The following is a 12,095-nucleotide window of genomic DNA, read 5'->3' on the forward strand; positions in this document are numbered from 1 at the left end:
ACTTGTACCGGAACGAGGCAGAAAAAACCAGAGCGGACAATTTGACGTGAGGTTGAAAAGGACGGCGGTCCTGATAGGTGTAGAGCTTGATCACCACTAACACGATGCTACTGAACATTCAGAGAGCATTCGGTGAAGTAAAGGAGCCAATTGAGTACAATTGATCTTTGTGAGGAAAAAGATGATGTTTATTTCAGCAGGATAAGAAGATATGAAAAATATTTTTAGCAGAGCGGCCGACTCGAATGGATGCTTCATCTCTTAAGGTATACGAAAGAGATGTGAGTAAGAAGGGAAACGGTGGGGGGACGTGAGGCCCCTGGGTCTTCAGGGTCTTCTGGGTCTGTCTGCTGATTTATCTGGGTGCCTTATTCTGATGCCTGAGGCTTCGGGTGTCTGTCATATCGTTCCCAGGCCACAATATCAAACTCATATTTTCTATAGCATACCTTGGGTAGGTAGGTATTGTTAGTGAGATCCATGCTTACAGAGTCCCTAATTCGACAATGTTGGCAATTGATGGAGTGTTTTTATTTAATTATTTGCATCGGCAAACATCGCGTCAGATAGACTAGTCATCGAAACGCAACCAGTGAACCCAAGGTTGCTTGTATGCTGCTCTGAATAACGAACAGAAACTCAATGTTTGCTTGAGACAAACCATGTGATTATTGCAACCGATAGTATTGGCTGTGCCGTATGCCGGTTCTCCAGGTCAAACTCTCAATAAGTCAAACGTTCAGATGACATCTTGTGGTTTGCTCACCACCTTACACGGCATCGCAATCAAACCTCACCAAACCTGCACCGGACACTGATACAATGCTTCTCAGCATCTATAAATGCGAGCAATATCGCCAGCATGCTTCACTTTTGAGGCGCATGCAGAACCATCTTGGATGCTCTCTAAAGCAAGGTCAGGCAGTATCGATTTTATCATCACTCTCAACGTCACCAATTGTACCCCAGAGAAAGACGTGCACCAATCCTGCAGGGAATCAACATGGCTGGCGACAGACGTCGTCACTTGAATGGTATCGCTGAGATCGATTATGGCGACGATTTTGAAGATCTTGGTGAGCCATACGGCATGGCCTTTAGACGCCGGCCTCCCTTCGTCCCAGGACCCGGCGGAAGACAAAACATCATCATTGTACACTCAAGAGTTGGACAATTGAGGAGAAGATACAGTGTCGATCAAGAAGTCCTGTTCAATCTCCTACCCAGAGTCCGGGAGGCAACGAGACGCGGAGCGCTGGAATTGAGCACCTACTTCAGTGAGACATACTTGGAAAATCTTCCAGAGGATTTGATAAACGGGGCTCTCGACTTTGTGTTTCAGCACCTATCAGAGTTCACCAGCATTGAAACGATGGACATGTTCGGCGTTGCTATGCAGGACATTGAGAATGATCCAGTCCGTGGTCGCGCAGTCAACGAATGGGCAGCTCAAATGCATGCTCTGTGCATCGTGCTCAGCAACGGTCGAGGGCTAGGATGTTCAGAAGAACTTCTCGGCAAAATTCTCGACTTTTTCGAATTTCTCATCCAAGAAGTTCACAACATTTTGGGGTGGAACCAGGCGGCGGTTCTCTTTGAAGCTTTTGCAAATATCGTTCGGACACATCAAGGGAATCAGGTGCAGCAGATTCGAAGGATCTGGAATAGATTCGACACAGAGGTTCAGCAGCAGATACTGGCTGACATCAGGAGCGCACTGCCGGTCGAGGGCATGGATGATATGGCGCACCGCATGTATCGAACATTGGGGTACTAGAAGCCACCAGAAGCTAGGACGAGGGATAAGTAGAGAATCCGGTCATTTTGTGAATAGTTATGCAGTATTGGATTAAATAGTTGCGAATCACATCACATCATGAATTGCATAAGTCATCCCCAGCCTCATGAATACATTCCATCACCCCACCTCTCGCTCAGCCTATCCCCCCGGCCACTCGGACGTCATGGGCTGGCCTCGTTTATTCATTCTCCAGCCTCTCTCGCTCTCCACCACAATTGTAGCCAGCGCATACATACATACTCATTCTTTGTCGGTCACCTTGGGCAGAAAATCACTGGTTGGGTGAGCTGTCACGGACAATTTGTTCGCCTGTTTAATTATACGTCGTAATTTGAGCCGAGACTGAAACCCGAACTCCCATAATGTCTGACACTCGCAAGTCAAACAAGTCACCGCTTCAATCGCTGGATCCTCGGCCGATCCGAACTCCCTCTCCCTCTCGGGACCGTGACCGAGAGCGAGACCGGCGGGATCGTGCTTTTGATCGAGGTCCGGAGAGAGCAAAGTCATATCCAGGCCCCGAATCTCAATATGGACCTCAACCTTATGGGCCTCAGAACTACAATCCCCAGGATTATGCCAATCAGAGCTATAACCCTCAGAATTACGACTCACCGGGCTACAACCAGCCGTACAACCCGCAGAACTACCCTCCCGTATCAGGTCCTCAAACTGGCCCAAGCAACCTCCCGATCCGTCCCGCCTCTGAATCATATCTCCCCAACCATGCCGGAACCATGGCTACCGCATCAACCCAGCAAATGGTCCCCGCCACAGCACCGAGTGACCTACGAGAGTTACAAGCTCTTAGAGTGAACTGCCAGTTCAATCTGCGCGAGTACATGAGCCTGCAGCGTCAGCGACGAGGTGGCGATTCTGCTGTCTCTGCTTATGAGCTTGAGACCCGGATTCGAAACCAGACCAACATGGTTTTGAATGATCTGAGGATCCTGCAGGGCGAGGTGCGCAGTATCGCGAAAGAAGCCGAGAACCATCGATGGCGAAGATGGATTATCGGAGGAGCTATGTAAGAAACTCACTCATCCCACTCGCTTGGACATAAGCAATTGACCAACTTCGATAGAGCTACGTTCATTCCCTTCATCCGCCGCTTCTGGCGACGAAACGACGATGACGAAGATTCTCACTCATCAGCCAACGACACCGAGTACGCCTTCAAGAAGTCAAAGGGTCTTCTCGAGCACATCAAGAACGGTATACTTGGCAAAGGCCGCTTCGCCAAATTGGCCTTCTTTGTATTTGCCGTGCTCGTTGTGTTCTCTAATGAAGTGTCTATTCGAGTGGCTCGGACCGTGCAGAAGAGGCTTAAAAAGCTGACAGCGAGGATCGAGCACGGTGATCCGGATATCGATGAGAAGGACATGAAGCTCCTCGAGGGCTGGCGATGGAGGGTTCTATTGTGGTAAGACGGTGCCACTATGATGACATGAAAGGTACATAATATGAGGATATGATTGAAACGAGCCGAGGCGATTGCATTTACTCAACGGTTCTTATTGTAAGATTGCAATTTATTTATCTATTTACTTATTTATTTGTATGATCTCATGAATTTTCAATGCTCGTTTGACAATATTTGATGGTCCATACCGATCGCAAATGAACTGTGCTGCTTGCTTGTGTTTATAGGAGTCTGTGCCTACAAGTCATCGCTAATTTATGAGACCTCCACTGACATCACTGATCCCTGCAAACTCATCTCCATCACAGAAGTTGCAGGTGTCACAACTTACACCCATCAAAAGTATCTGAAGGATTACTCACAGAAGCAAGGCTGTTGTATGATCGGAGAGAATCAAGTCAAACATCAAAAATGGGCGGCAAACGCAAAGCCTCACAAGACCTTCGGGGTCAGTTGCCCCCTGTAGACCAAACGTTGACCTCTGAAGGTCCCCCAGAAGATGCGACATCTCGAGATAATCACTATACCGAGCTATATTCAAAAGCGCCAGACTTTCAGCAGCTCGCTCTTCAAGATGCAGATTTTGCGCGATTGTGAATTTTCTATCCTCAAAATACACGAGAATTTCATCTAATATCATCGCAGGTGGAAGAAACACAAAAATGATTTCTTCAATAATCCGGAATGTGTTATGCAATTGACGAAGTCACTTCTCAAGCTGGACTTTGGATTGAAGCTTGAACTTCCTGACGATCGACTATGCCCTCCCGTAAGTCTTAACTCGTTTCTTGACGCGTCTTACGACCTAACGCGTCCGCAGGTCCTCAACCGACACAACTATCTGATGTGGCTAAAAGGCCTCCTTGACAGCACTTCTTATGAGAAACAGGATAGGAAAATCGTTGGATTAGACATTGGCACTGGTGCAAGTTGCATCTATCCGTTGATGGGCTGCACTGAACGTGATTGGGAGTTTATCGCCACTGGTAATACTTTTACCACTCCGTTGGCCAGAGCACCGCTAATCAAAGCAGACATCGATCCAAAAAGCCTCGAGTATGCTCGCAAGAACGTGGCGCTGAACGGCCTCGAGAACAGGATCAAAGTCGTGGAGCGAAAGCCAACCGATGCCCTCATTCCACTCGATGATCTAATTACCAACAACATTTCTTTCACCATGTCAAATCCACCTTTCTACAAATCCGAAGAAGAGTTACTAGAGAGTGCGAGAAAAAAGTCTCGCCCGCCCTTTACGGCATGCACAGGAGCCAAGGTAGAGATGGTGACCGACGGCGGCGAAGTAGCCTTTGTTGACTGCATGCTCAAAGAGTCGCTCGTCCTTCAAGAACGTGTACAGTGGTATACATCCATGTTCGGATTTCTCACAAGTTTATTCGAGTTTGTGGAAAAATTGAGAGAACACAAAATAGACAATTATGCTGTCACAGAGTTTGTTCAGGGCAGCAAAACAAGAAGATGGGCTATAGCATGGAGTTTTGGGAACATGAGACCAGCCCAGTCAGTTGCACGTGGCATCAAGACAGCGGTTTCCAAAAACGTGCTTCCAGAGATCACAGAAGAGAAAGTCGTCGATATACCTCTCCAAGAGAAAATCGGTGACTTTGCAGATTGTTTCCGATCTGAACTTGCGAAGCTAGACTTGATCACCTGGGAATGGGACACTGAGCGCCTGGAAGGTATCGGACGAGCAGCAGGTCGCGTCTGGGCACGGGCTTGGCGTCGAAGAAAGCAGAGAGGGGAGACTGAAGACCAAAAAGTGGTAGATGTAAAGTGCGAGTTTGCTTTCAGGGTTTCCATACGGGTTGGTAAGGATGATGTGACAGTCCACTGTCGATGGCTTGAAGGGCACGATCCTGTCACTTTTGAGAGTTTCAGGGGATATCTGAAGAAGACGGCGCGATCCATCATTGATCTTCAGAGCACCGAGAACAGAGCGTAGTGTTAGAGGGTATCTGAGCTGGGTCTCTACAAATAGGATTGTGTGGAATAGCTGCTAAAAGTACTAATAGTAATCTACAGATGTTATAACTAAGCTCTGACTCTTTGTCGGAAGCCTTCAAGATCAGCCAAAACTTCCTCTCTACTCTTCCCCTTTATCAATGCAACTTGAATAATGTCTTGCTCCGAATCTGGTGCCATGTTCTCGTTTCTAGGCGGGTTGTTGTCCAGATTTGTCGGGAAAGGGTAGCCTTCTCCAATAGCAGCGATAAACATCTGGATTTCGTCACTGAGACCCTGCGCTCTGTATGCAGTAGCCAGGACGTCCCACGTACTCTCCACAAGTGGCAAAGCGTCAATTGTTTCCATCGGTTTACCAAATGCACTGCTGATCTGGATGAGGTTGACAAGGCGATTGATGTCCACAGACTTATTCTCGCCTGCTGCATGGAAAACAGCAGGGTTGAACCATAAACCGTCACCCTTTTTTAAAGGAAGTGAGATATAATTGTCCAGAAAGAACTCGTTAAACTCAGCAAGACGATACGCCATGTAGCCAGGTGCAAATGCCTGACTGAACGGCAAAAGTCTCGTTGGACCGCTCTCGAGAGGTACGTCAACATGTGCTATAGCACCTTGCAAGGTCAAGCATTGACTTGCAACTTGCATTGCCCTGGGATACTTTCCACAAGTCTCAGCAGACATGAAACCCAGGTGATAATCGCGGTGGGAAACTTGAGGCTGCCCTCCAGGCCGGACGTTGTTGACTTGAGTAGTGATGCGATACCCTGGACCAAGCCATGAAGAGAAGATGAGGTCGAGGTAGGGATTCGAAAAGTAGTTGAAGAAGGAGTCTGGGTCTTGGAGACCGTGTTTACTGAACGAGTTCCAAATCCGATCGTTTTTACCAGCACTTGCAAAGTGATCGCCTGCTGTTTTGGTACCCTGGCTCTCCTTTTTGATGATATCATTGAAGGCAGCTGTTGACTCGTTGACCACATCCAAGTTGGTGTAAAGACCAGCCGTGACAAAAACACCCGGGCCATACAAAAGGACTTTGTACCATTCGTCTTGGAGAGCGGACTTTTGGTTTTCGGTGAGAGTTGAAAAATTGGAAAGGTTGTAAACAGGTACGTTCTCCTTGATATCTGCAGCTAGGGGGTAGTCTTCTTTGGTGGCTTTCTGAGAGCAAATTTTCCGGAAGGCATCAAGGGAAGGAGGCGTAGATCTTTTGAAAAGACGGGTGTGTCCATGTTCCGCCATGATGCCATTGACTGTATTTCCGTTGGTGGGCATTTTGAAAAGGTGTTTTCGTCGTGGTATATAGACACTTTGGAGCAGAGCGAATTCAAGATGTGGTGAGAAACTCTCGTCAAGAAATACCTTTTGGTCGGGGAGAAAACCGAACGAAACAACAACGATTTTGCCTATTGACGATTCAAATGTACGTCAGAACATTAGATGTTCTTTTCAGACGAATTGGTGATAGGATACTCCTGTAGCACAAACAAGGTTGTGGTTCAAGAGGTCACGAATGGCCGAATAATTTAACCGAATAATTCAAGCAGAGGGAAGAGCCAATCAGTGTAAATAGAACCAACGAGCTATAGTAGATGCATGCATGCATGTTTGGAGATTGCAAATGAGGGGATAACATGTCACTTTCCAGCCCAGCCAGGAATAATCAGAACAGATATCGGGTTCAACAAACCCGTACTAAGATACTTGTGTCGATGGCAGGAGATGAGGTGGTTACGAGAGGCACCCTGTTTCAACCAGTAGGTACACAGTTGGCTTTATGATGAGTGAGTAATTTTGAACAGCGGCTGTCACAACGAAGATTGATGTTTTACACTCTGTATTTTAGAAATCATGCTTTTAATCTCGGTCGTTATTCTGTGAAGCTTTCCCACTTCGTCATTATCATGCTAAATAAAACAAATCCCTTTTTGCTCGCTCAGATGCTTTTATGCAACTCCCACTCTAATTGTTGAGGTTGCCAATGGTAATAGACTTGATGTTTTGGTACTCGGCCATACCGTAAAGACTGCCCTCCTTTCCGTAACCGCTCTCCTTGACACCACCAAAAGGTGCCTCAGCAGCACTGATCTTGCCTGTGTTGGCACCCACCATACCAACTTGCAACTTGTGGGCAACGCGCATGACACGGCTGATGTCCTTAGAGAAGAAGTATCCAGCGAGACCGAACTCGGTGTCGTTGGCCAGACGAATGGCATCCTCCTCAGTCTCGAACTCAAAGACAGGGGCAAGGGGACCGAATGTCTCGTCCTTGGCGACGGCCATTTCTTGTGTGACGCCAGTGAGGACGGTGGGCTGGTGGAAGAATCCGGGGCTGTCGGGGGTGCTGCCGCCGGTGGCGATCTTGGCGCCCTTGGAGGTGGCATCGGCAATGTGCTCCTTGACCTTGTCGACGGCAGATTTGTTGACGAGGGGACCTTGAGTGGTGGACTTGTCGAGACCACCACCCATCTTCAGAGCGTTGACCTTCTCGACGAGCTTGGCAGTAAACTCCTTGGCGACGCTCTTCTGGACGTAGAGTCGGTTGGCGCTGAAGATACATTAGTTACGTCTATTCTAAAAGGAGAATGCTTCGACTTACCAGACACAGGTTTGGCCAGAGCATCGGAACTTGCAGAACATGGCGCCCTCGGCAGCGAGGTCAAGATCAGCATCCTCAAAGACGATAAAAGGGGCGTTTCCACCAAGCTCCAGGCTGACCTTCTTCAAGGTACCAGTAGCAAGCTTGGCAAGGTACTTTCCAACACCAGTAGAACCAGTGAAAGAGATCTTCTTCACAAGAGGGTTTGTGCACAACTCAGTAGCAGCCTGACGGTCGCGAGTGGGAAGAACCTGGATGGTGGCAGGAGGGAGACCGGCCTCAATAGCGAGCTTGGTGAAAGCAAGGGCGGAGTAGGGAGTCTCGGAGGGGGGCTTGATGACGACGGAGCATCCAGCAGCCAGAGCGGGAGCGATCTTGCGAGTGATCATGGCGGCGGGGAAGTTCCAGGGGGTGATGATGCCGCAAACGCCGACGGGCTCGCGGATTGTCATGAGGGTGGTGTGAGGAGAGGAAGAGGGGATGGTGACACCATAGGATCGAGTGGCCTCCTCAGCGAACCAGGAGATGAAGCTGGCAGAATAGATAACCTCGCCCAGTGCCTCGGCGTATGTTTTTCCGTTCTCGAGCGAGAGGATCTTGGCAACTAGAGGTCATGTTAGTGTGAAATTGGAAACATTTAAAGTACACAACATACGGTCCTCCTGGTGAGAGAGAACCAGGTCATACCACTTCCTCAGAAGGGCGCCACGGCTGGCACCAGTTGTGCTATCAAAGTACTTTGTCTGGGCAGCATCGGCGCTCTTGATGGCAGTCTGGAAATCCTCGAGCGTACAGTTGGCAACTTGGCCGAGGACGGTGGCAGTGGAGGGCTCTGAGGTTCCGATTAGCTTCTAGGCAATTGGTACTCATGATGACGATATCACGAACCGAAAACATCGAACTTGTTCTCCTTGGCGACCCATTTTCCATCGATGAAAGCATCCTGGATGAAAAGGCTCTTGTCCTTCAGCTGTTGAGGTCAGTGTTAGTATCATGATCTCAGCGAGGGGTGCCTCATGACTGAGGGGCACATACGCCAGCAATGACCTCCTTGTGGTAGCTCTCAGCCATTATGTCGGTGTATTATGAATTGGACGATGAAAACTTGGCTCAAGTTAAAGAGAAGAAAAGGTCGAAGAATGGGGAGAGAAAGAAGTTGAGGGATGAGGGCCGAGCTACAAAAAGGTTCCGGCCTAGGTCCAAGTAAATAAAAACGAAAAGATCCACGAGAGCTCCTACAAACGTCACATGGTTGCGCTAGACCTTTGTAACCCCACCGACCGAGCGTGCCTCAACCGTTGCATTATGTCCGTATATAGTTAAATACTGCTTCAATTGAGGCCAGTCATGTCAAAGAAGCTCCCAATTCCGGTTCCAATTGGGGTCATGGAGCTGCGAGGTCGGGGATGTGGAGGGGAGGACCACTGTAAATTAAGCGTTTCCTCACTGAAAATACCTTCTGGAGGAACCGGTAAAGACCGGGACCGGGCCGGGGTTGACTTACGGCTCCGGTAGTTGGAGATCGGGAATTAGGATCCGGCCCCGGGAACCGAGGTGTTCATGGCCATGTAAGTAAAGAACTCGTGCATTTCTATTACTCTTTATGGGTTGGTACATAGTATGCCGAGGTGGTTGTCAACTCGATTGGCTTCTGGGGCGAGTTTCTGGGGAAAACAGTGGAGATGGCTTCTGTTCCCATCATGAGAAGCCTAGAAATATTCCAAAGGCAGTTGGACTTCTCATGATGATGCTCCGGCATGGTTTGTCAGCATTTTCAGGGAGAATTCCTGTACCGAAGGAGCCTGATGTTGCCACGGAGCCGAAGTGGACTTGGAGGTGTTTCGTAGGCCTCATCATAGTACTACACTGGAGCTCTTGGTTCGGTTCCTTGACCGGGCCGTGCTGGTAGGTTTGATGAACTAAGCGGCTAGAATTCCAAGAAAAGACTTTGATCTCGGATCATTTTGAAGGAAGGATGTGTTGCACTACATAGTATCATTACTTTTGCCGAGTATCTGAGAGAGTAAAGAGAAGATTTTGTGTCCAGAGCTGGTGAACAGTCCCCCAACGTAAACCCACTTCCCCATTGGATCCCCGCCACCATGATGAACCGTGATGCTCTATTCTTCGCCCACCTTACTCCGACAGATTCCGGCAACCAAATGCGATACTCCATTACTAGCCATCGCGCGAAACTTCTTGATTAGGAAAGGCTGATACACCTTCTTCCACAATCTGGGGAAATCAGAATTATCAATCTAAGCATCCTTGCTTGACTTGACCCTTCAGCGTGGGCGCATAAGACGACAGTTACTTACTGTTAGACCAAGCCAAAACTCGGGGAACCCCTTACTATAGCAAGGTCTTCCTATGGTATATGACTGACTAACACTTACCTGCCAAGTTCGTTCCAAGTTATCCTCATCTTGTCTGATCACATACTCCTTATGAGACCAACTGTCTCTCGCTTGAGATCGAGGCTTGGCCTAGATCATATTTCTACGGATGCCCTGGCCCATGAGCACAAAACGAGTCCTCGTTGACATACAATTAGGTGCGAAGACGGTAACCACCTGAGGACTTGAACTTACAGTCAGGCTCCAATCTACTCCTGGTTCAGTACAAACAGATGTTGATTCACAAGTATCACTAATTCCAAACTCGACTTTCATGCAAGTCGCCTAGAAAACAGCATCTCCTCGGTACGCCTTATTTAAGGTGACTTTACAGACTTCATTCTTCATTCTCTCTGCATCCCACATGACATACCCGATGCTTCTCAGCCCGTAGATAAACCTCATTGGGGCAAACGCATGCTCTCCTAAGCGATATCTTTCATGCGCTTGATCATAGTGTACCTTCATCCATGTCTGTCTTGGTTGATTGTCAGTAAACGCATCGTCAGCGTCGACTTCACTGGCTAGCCTGTCAATATCTTCAGCTCGCCAAACTTTCTTCTGCTCATTCGGCCTTCTTCCACGGTTGAACTCCTCAAGATCTTCTTCGAGCCTACTTTGGCAAGGACTAATAGCCTCACCAAGTGAAGCTTGCCACTCTTCATAGGTTGAGGCCTTGAGAAGCTGACTGAGACGAGGAATACCGAGGGACATCTAGAATATCGCCAGTAAGCATCAAAGGTTCACATAGTGCTAGATAAATGTTGCAACTCACGCATTTCTGCTCCTCAAACGATTGAGTCTTTTCAGCTAGCCACTCGGTAAGATTTCCCCCCCATTGAAAGCCATTGACAACTACTTGCCGATAGGCTGGAGTTGTGGACAAGATGGTCAGCATGACTATATACATGGTGCGAGTTAGGATAGCTCATTTGAAGTTTGTATGTGAAAGATGTATTGGGGTATCAAGCTTACCACCCGTTAATCTTGTCTCAAGAAAGTCGTAAACACAAGCCAGCTGTTCATTGGCCCATGGTGAATGCCGAGCAAAGAACAGCCTTTTCAGTTCGTTGTCGGAGCTCAAATCTTCATCTTCACCATCGTCATCATCATAAGAAGGGAAAAGATCAATTTCGTGCTCTTTGTCAAGGAAAAGGTTTCGATATATCTGAAATCGATAGAATGCGCGAGAGACTCGATAGTACTCGCCAGGAGAGAGACCTCGGTCACTTTCAATGGGCTCATCTTGGTTTACACCATGAAGCTTCCTCAGGGAACACGAAGCAAACTCATCCCTTAAGCTCGACAATGCATCATCGACTCTGACAACCTCAACGGCTTCACCTACCGTCAAGTGAAGTTGAGTGCCGTCCACATTTCGCATGGAATTGTGGTAGCAATGAGTCAGAAACTCTTCCACGCTTACACTCCTTGTTTCCCGTACCGACTTTTGCGACTTGAATGTGGTAAAAGCCAACGGAAGCAAGTTGTCGGGAATTTGACTGCGAATAATATCCACAGGCAGACTTGGTGTATCCAAAAGAGCAGAGTAGAATATTCGATGGCTTAGCAGAATAGGAGGAAGTTCCTGGATGCTATCCAGAAGACGCAGAATATCAGCAATAAGATGAAGAGGCAAGGACAATATTGAAGCCATCGGGTGACATTGATGATAAACAACAATTGAACATCATCGTGAGAAACATTGTGTTCATATAGCATACATAGGGAAATTTCGGGAGCACGCTGTCTCTGTAATGGCATGACACAGACGGTGCCACGTTGATCAAAACGCATGAAGCTGACACTGTGGTGGTATTACTCTCAACTCAAGGTGGTCTTATTCGTCTCCCCACACTGGCAGCTCATCCTGGGGTTGAAACGCGGGGGTGGGGG

At 48.1% G+C, this 12,095-nt stretch overlaps 6 protein-coding genes across 6 annotated transcripts; 3 read left to right on the forward strand and 3 right to left on the reverse strand.

Annotated features, from left to right (window-relative positions):
- Positions 1–1,003: 1,003 nt before the first annotated feature.
- On the forward strand, positions 1,004–1,777 carry FMAN_12613 (uncharacterized protein; the record flags this gene model as incomplete). Its single annotated transcript, XM_041823075.1, has 1 exon — positions 1,004–1,777. The coding sequence occupies one exon, from the start codon at positions 1,004–1,006 to the stop codon at positions 1,775–1,777; it is 774 nt and encodes a 257-aa protein (XP_041688692.1).
- Positions 1,778–2,163: 386 nt separating this feature from the next.
- FMAN_12614 (uncharacterized protein) lies at positions 2,164–3,228 on the forward strand (the record flags this gene model as incomplete). The annotated part of the gene is made up of 2 exons (XM_041823076.1): positions 2,164–2,828; positions 2,886–3,228. 2 exons carry the CDS (start codon positions 2,164–2,166, stop codon positions 3,226–3,228), a joined length of 1,008 nt encoding a protein of 335 aa, XP_041688693.1.
- Positions 3,229–3,635: 407 nt separating this feature from the next.
- On the forward strand, positions 3,636–5,184 carry FMAN_12615 (uncharacterized protein; the record flags this gene model as incomplete). Its single annotated transcript, XM_041823077.1, has 3 exons — positions 3,636–3,817; positions 3,870–3,993; positions 4,045–5,184. The coding sequence occupies 3 exons, from the start codon at positions 3,636–3,638 to the stop codon at positions 5,182–5,184; spliced, it is 1,446 nt and encodes a 481-aa protein (XP_041688694.1).
- An 89-nt stretch (positions 5,185–5,273) lies between these two features.
- On the reverse strand, positions 5,274–6,479 carry FMAN_12616 (uncharacterized protein; the record flags this gene model as incomplete). The annotated part of the gene is made up of 1 exon (XM_041823079.1): positions 5,274–6,479. One exon carries the CDS (start codon positions 6,477–6,479, stop codon positions 5,274–5,276), a length of 1,206 nt encoding a protein of 401 aa, XP_041688695.1.
- A 687-nt stretch (positions 6,480–7,166) lies between these two features.
- FMAN_12617 (putative UGA2-succinate semialdehyde dehydrogenase) lies at positions 7,167–8,874 on the reverse strand (the record flags this gene model as incomplete). The annotated part of the gene is made up of 5 exons (XM_041823080.1): positions 7,167–7,752; positions 7,804–8,407; positions 8,459–8,635; positions 8,692–8,773; positions 8,839–8,874. 5 exons carry the CDS (start codon positions 8,872–8,874, stop codon positions 7,167–7,169), a joined length of 1,485 nt encoding a protein of 494 aa, XP_041688696.1.
- A 1,610-nt stretch (positions 8,875–10,484) lies between these two features.
- On the reverse strand, positions 10,485–11,856 carry FMAN_12618 (uncharacterized protein; the record flags this gene model as incomplete). The annotated part of the gene is made up of 3 exons (XM_041823081.1): positions 10,485–10,913; positions 10,975–11,099; positions 11,175–11,856. 3 exons carry the CDS (start codon positions 11,854–11,856, stop codon positions 10,485–10,487), a joined length of 1,236 nt encoding a protein of 411 aa, XP_041688697.1.
- Between the last annotated feature and the right edge of the window lie 239 nt (positions 11,857–12,095).

Source organism: Fusarium mangiferae (genome assembly GCF_900044065.1).
Source record: "Fusarium mangiferae strain MRC7560 genome assembly, contig: FMAN_scaffold015, whole genome shotgun sequence".
Lineage (NCBI taxonomy): Eukaryota > Fungi > Ascomycota > Sordariomycetes > Hypocreales > Nectriaceae > Fusarium > Fusarium mangiferae.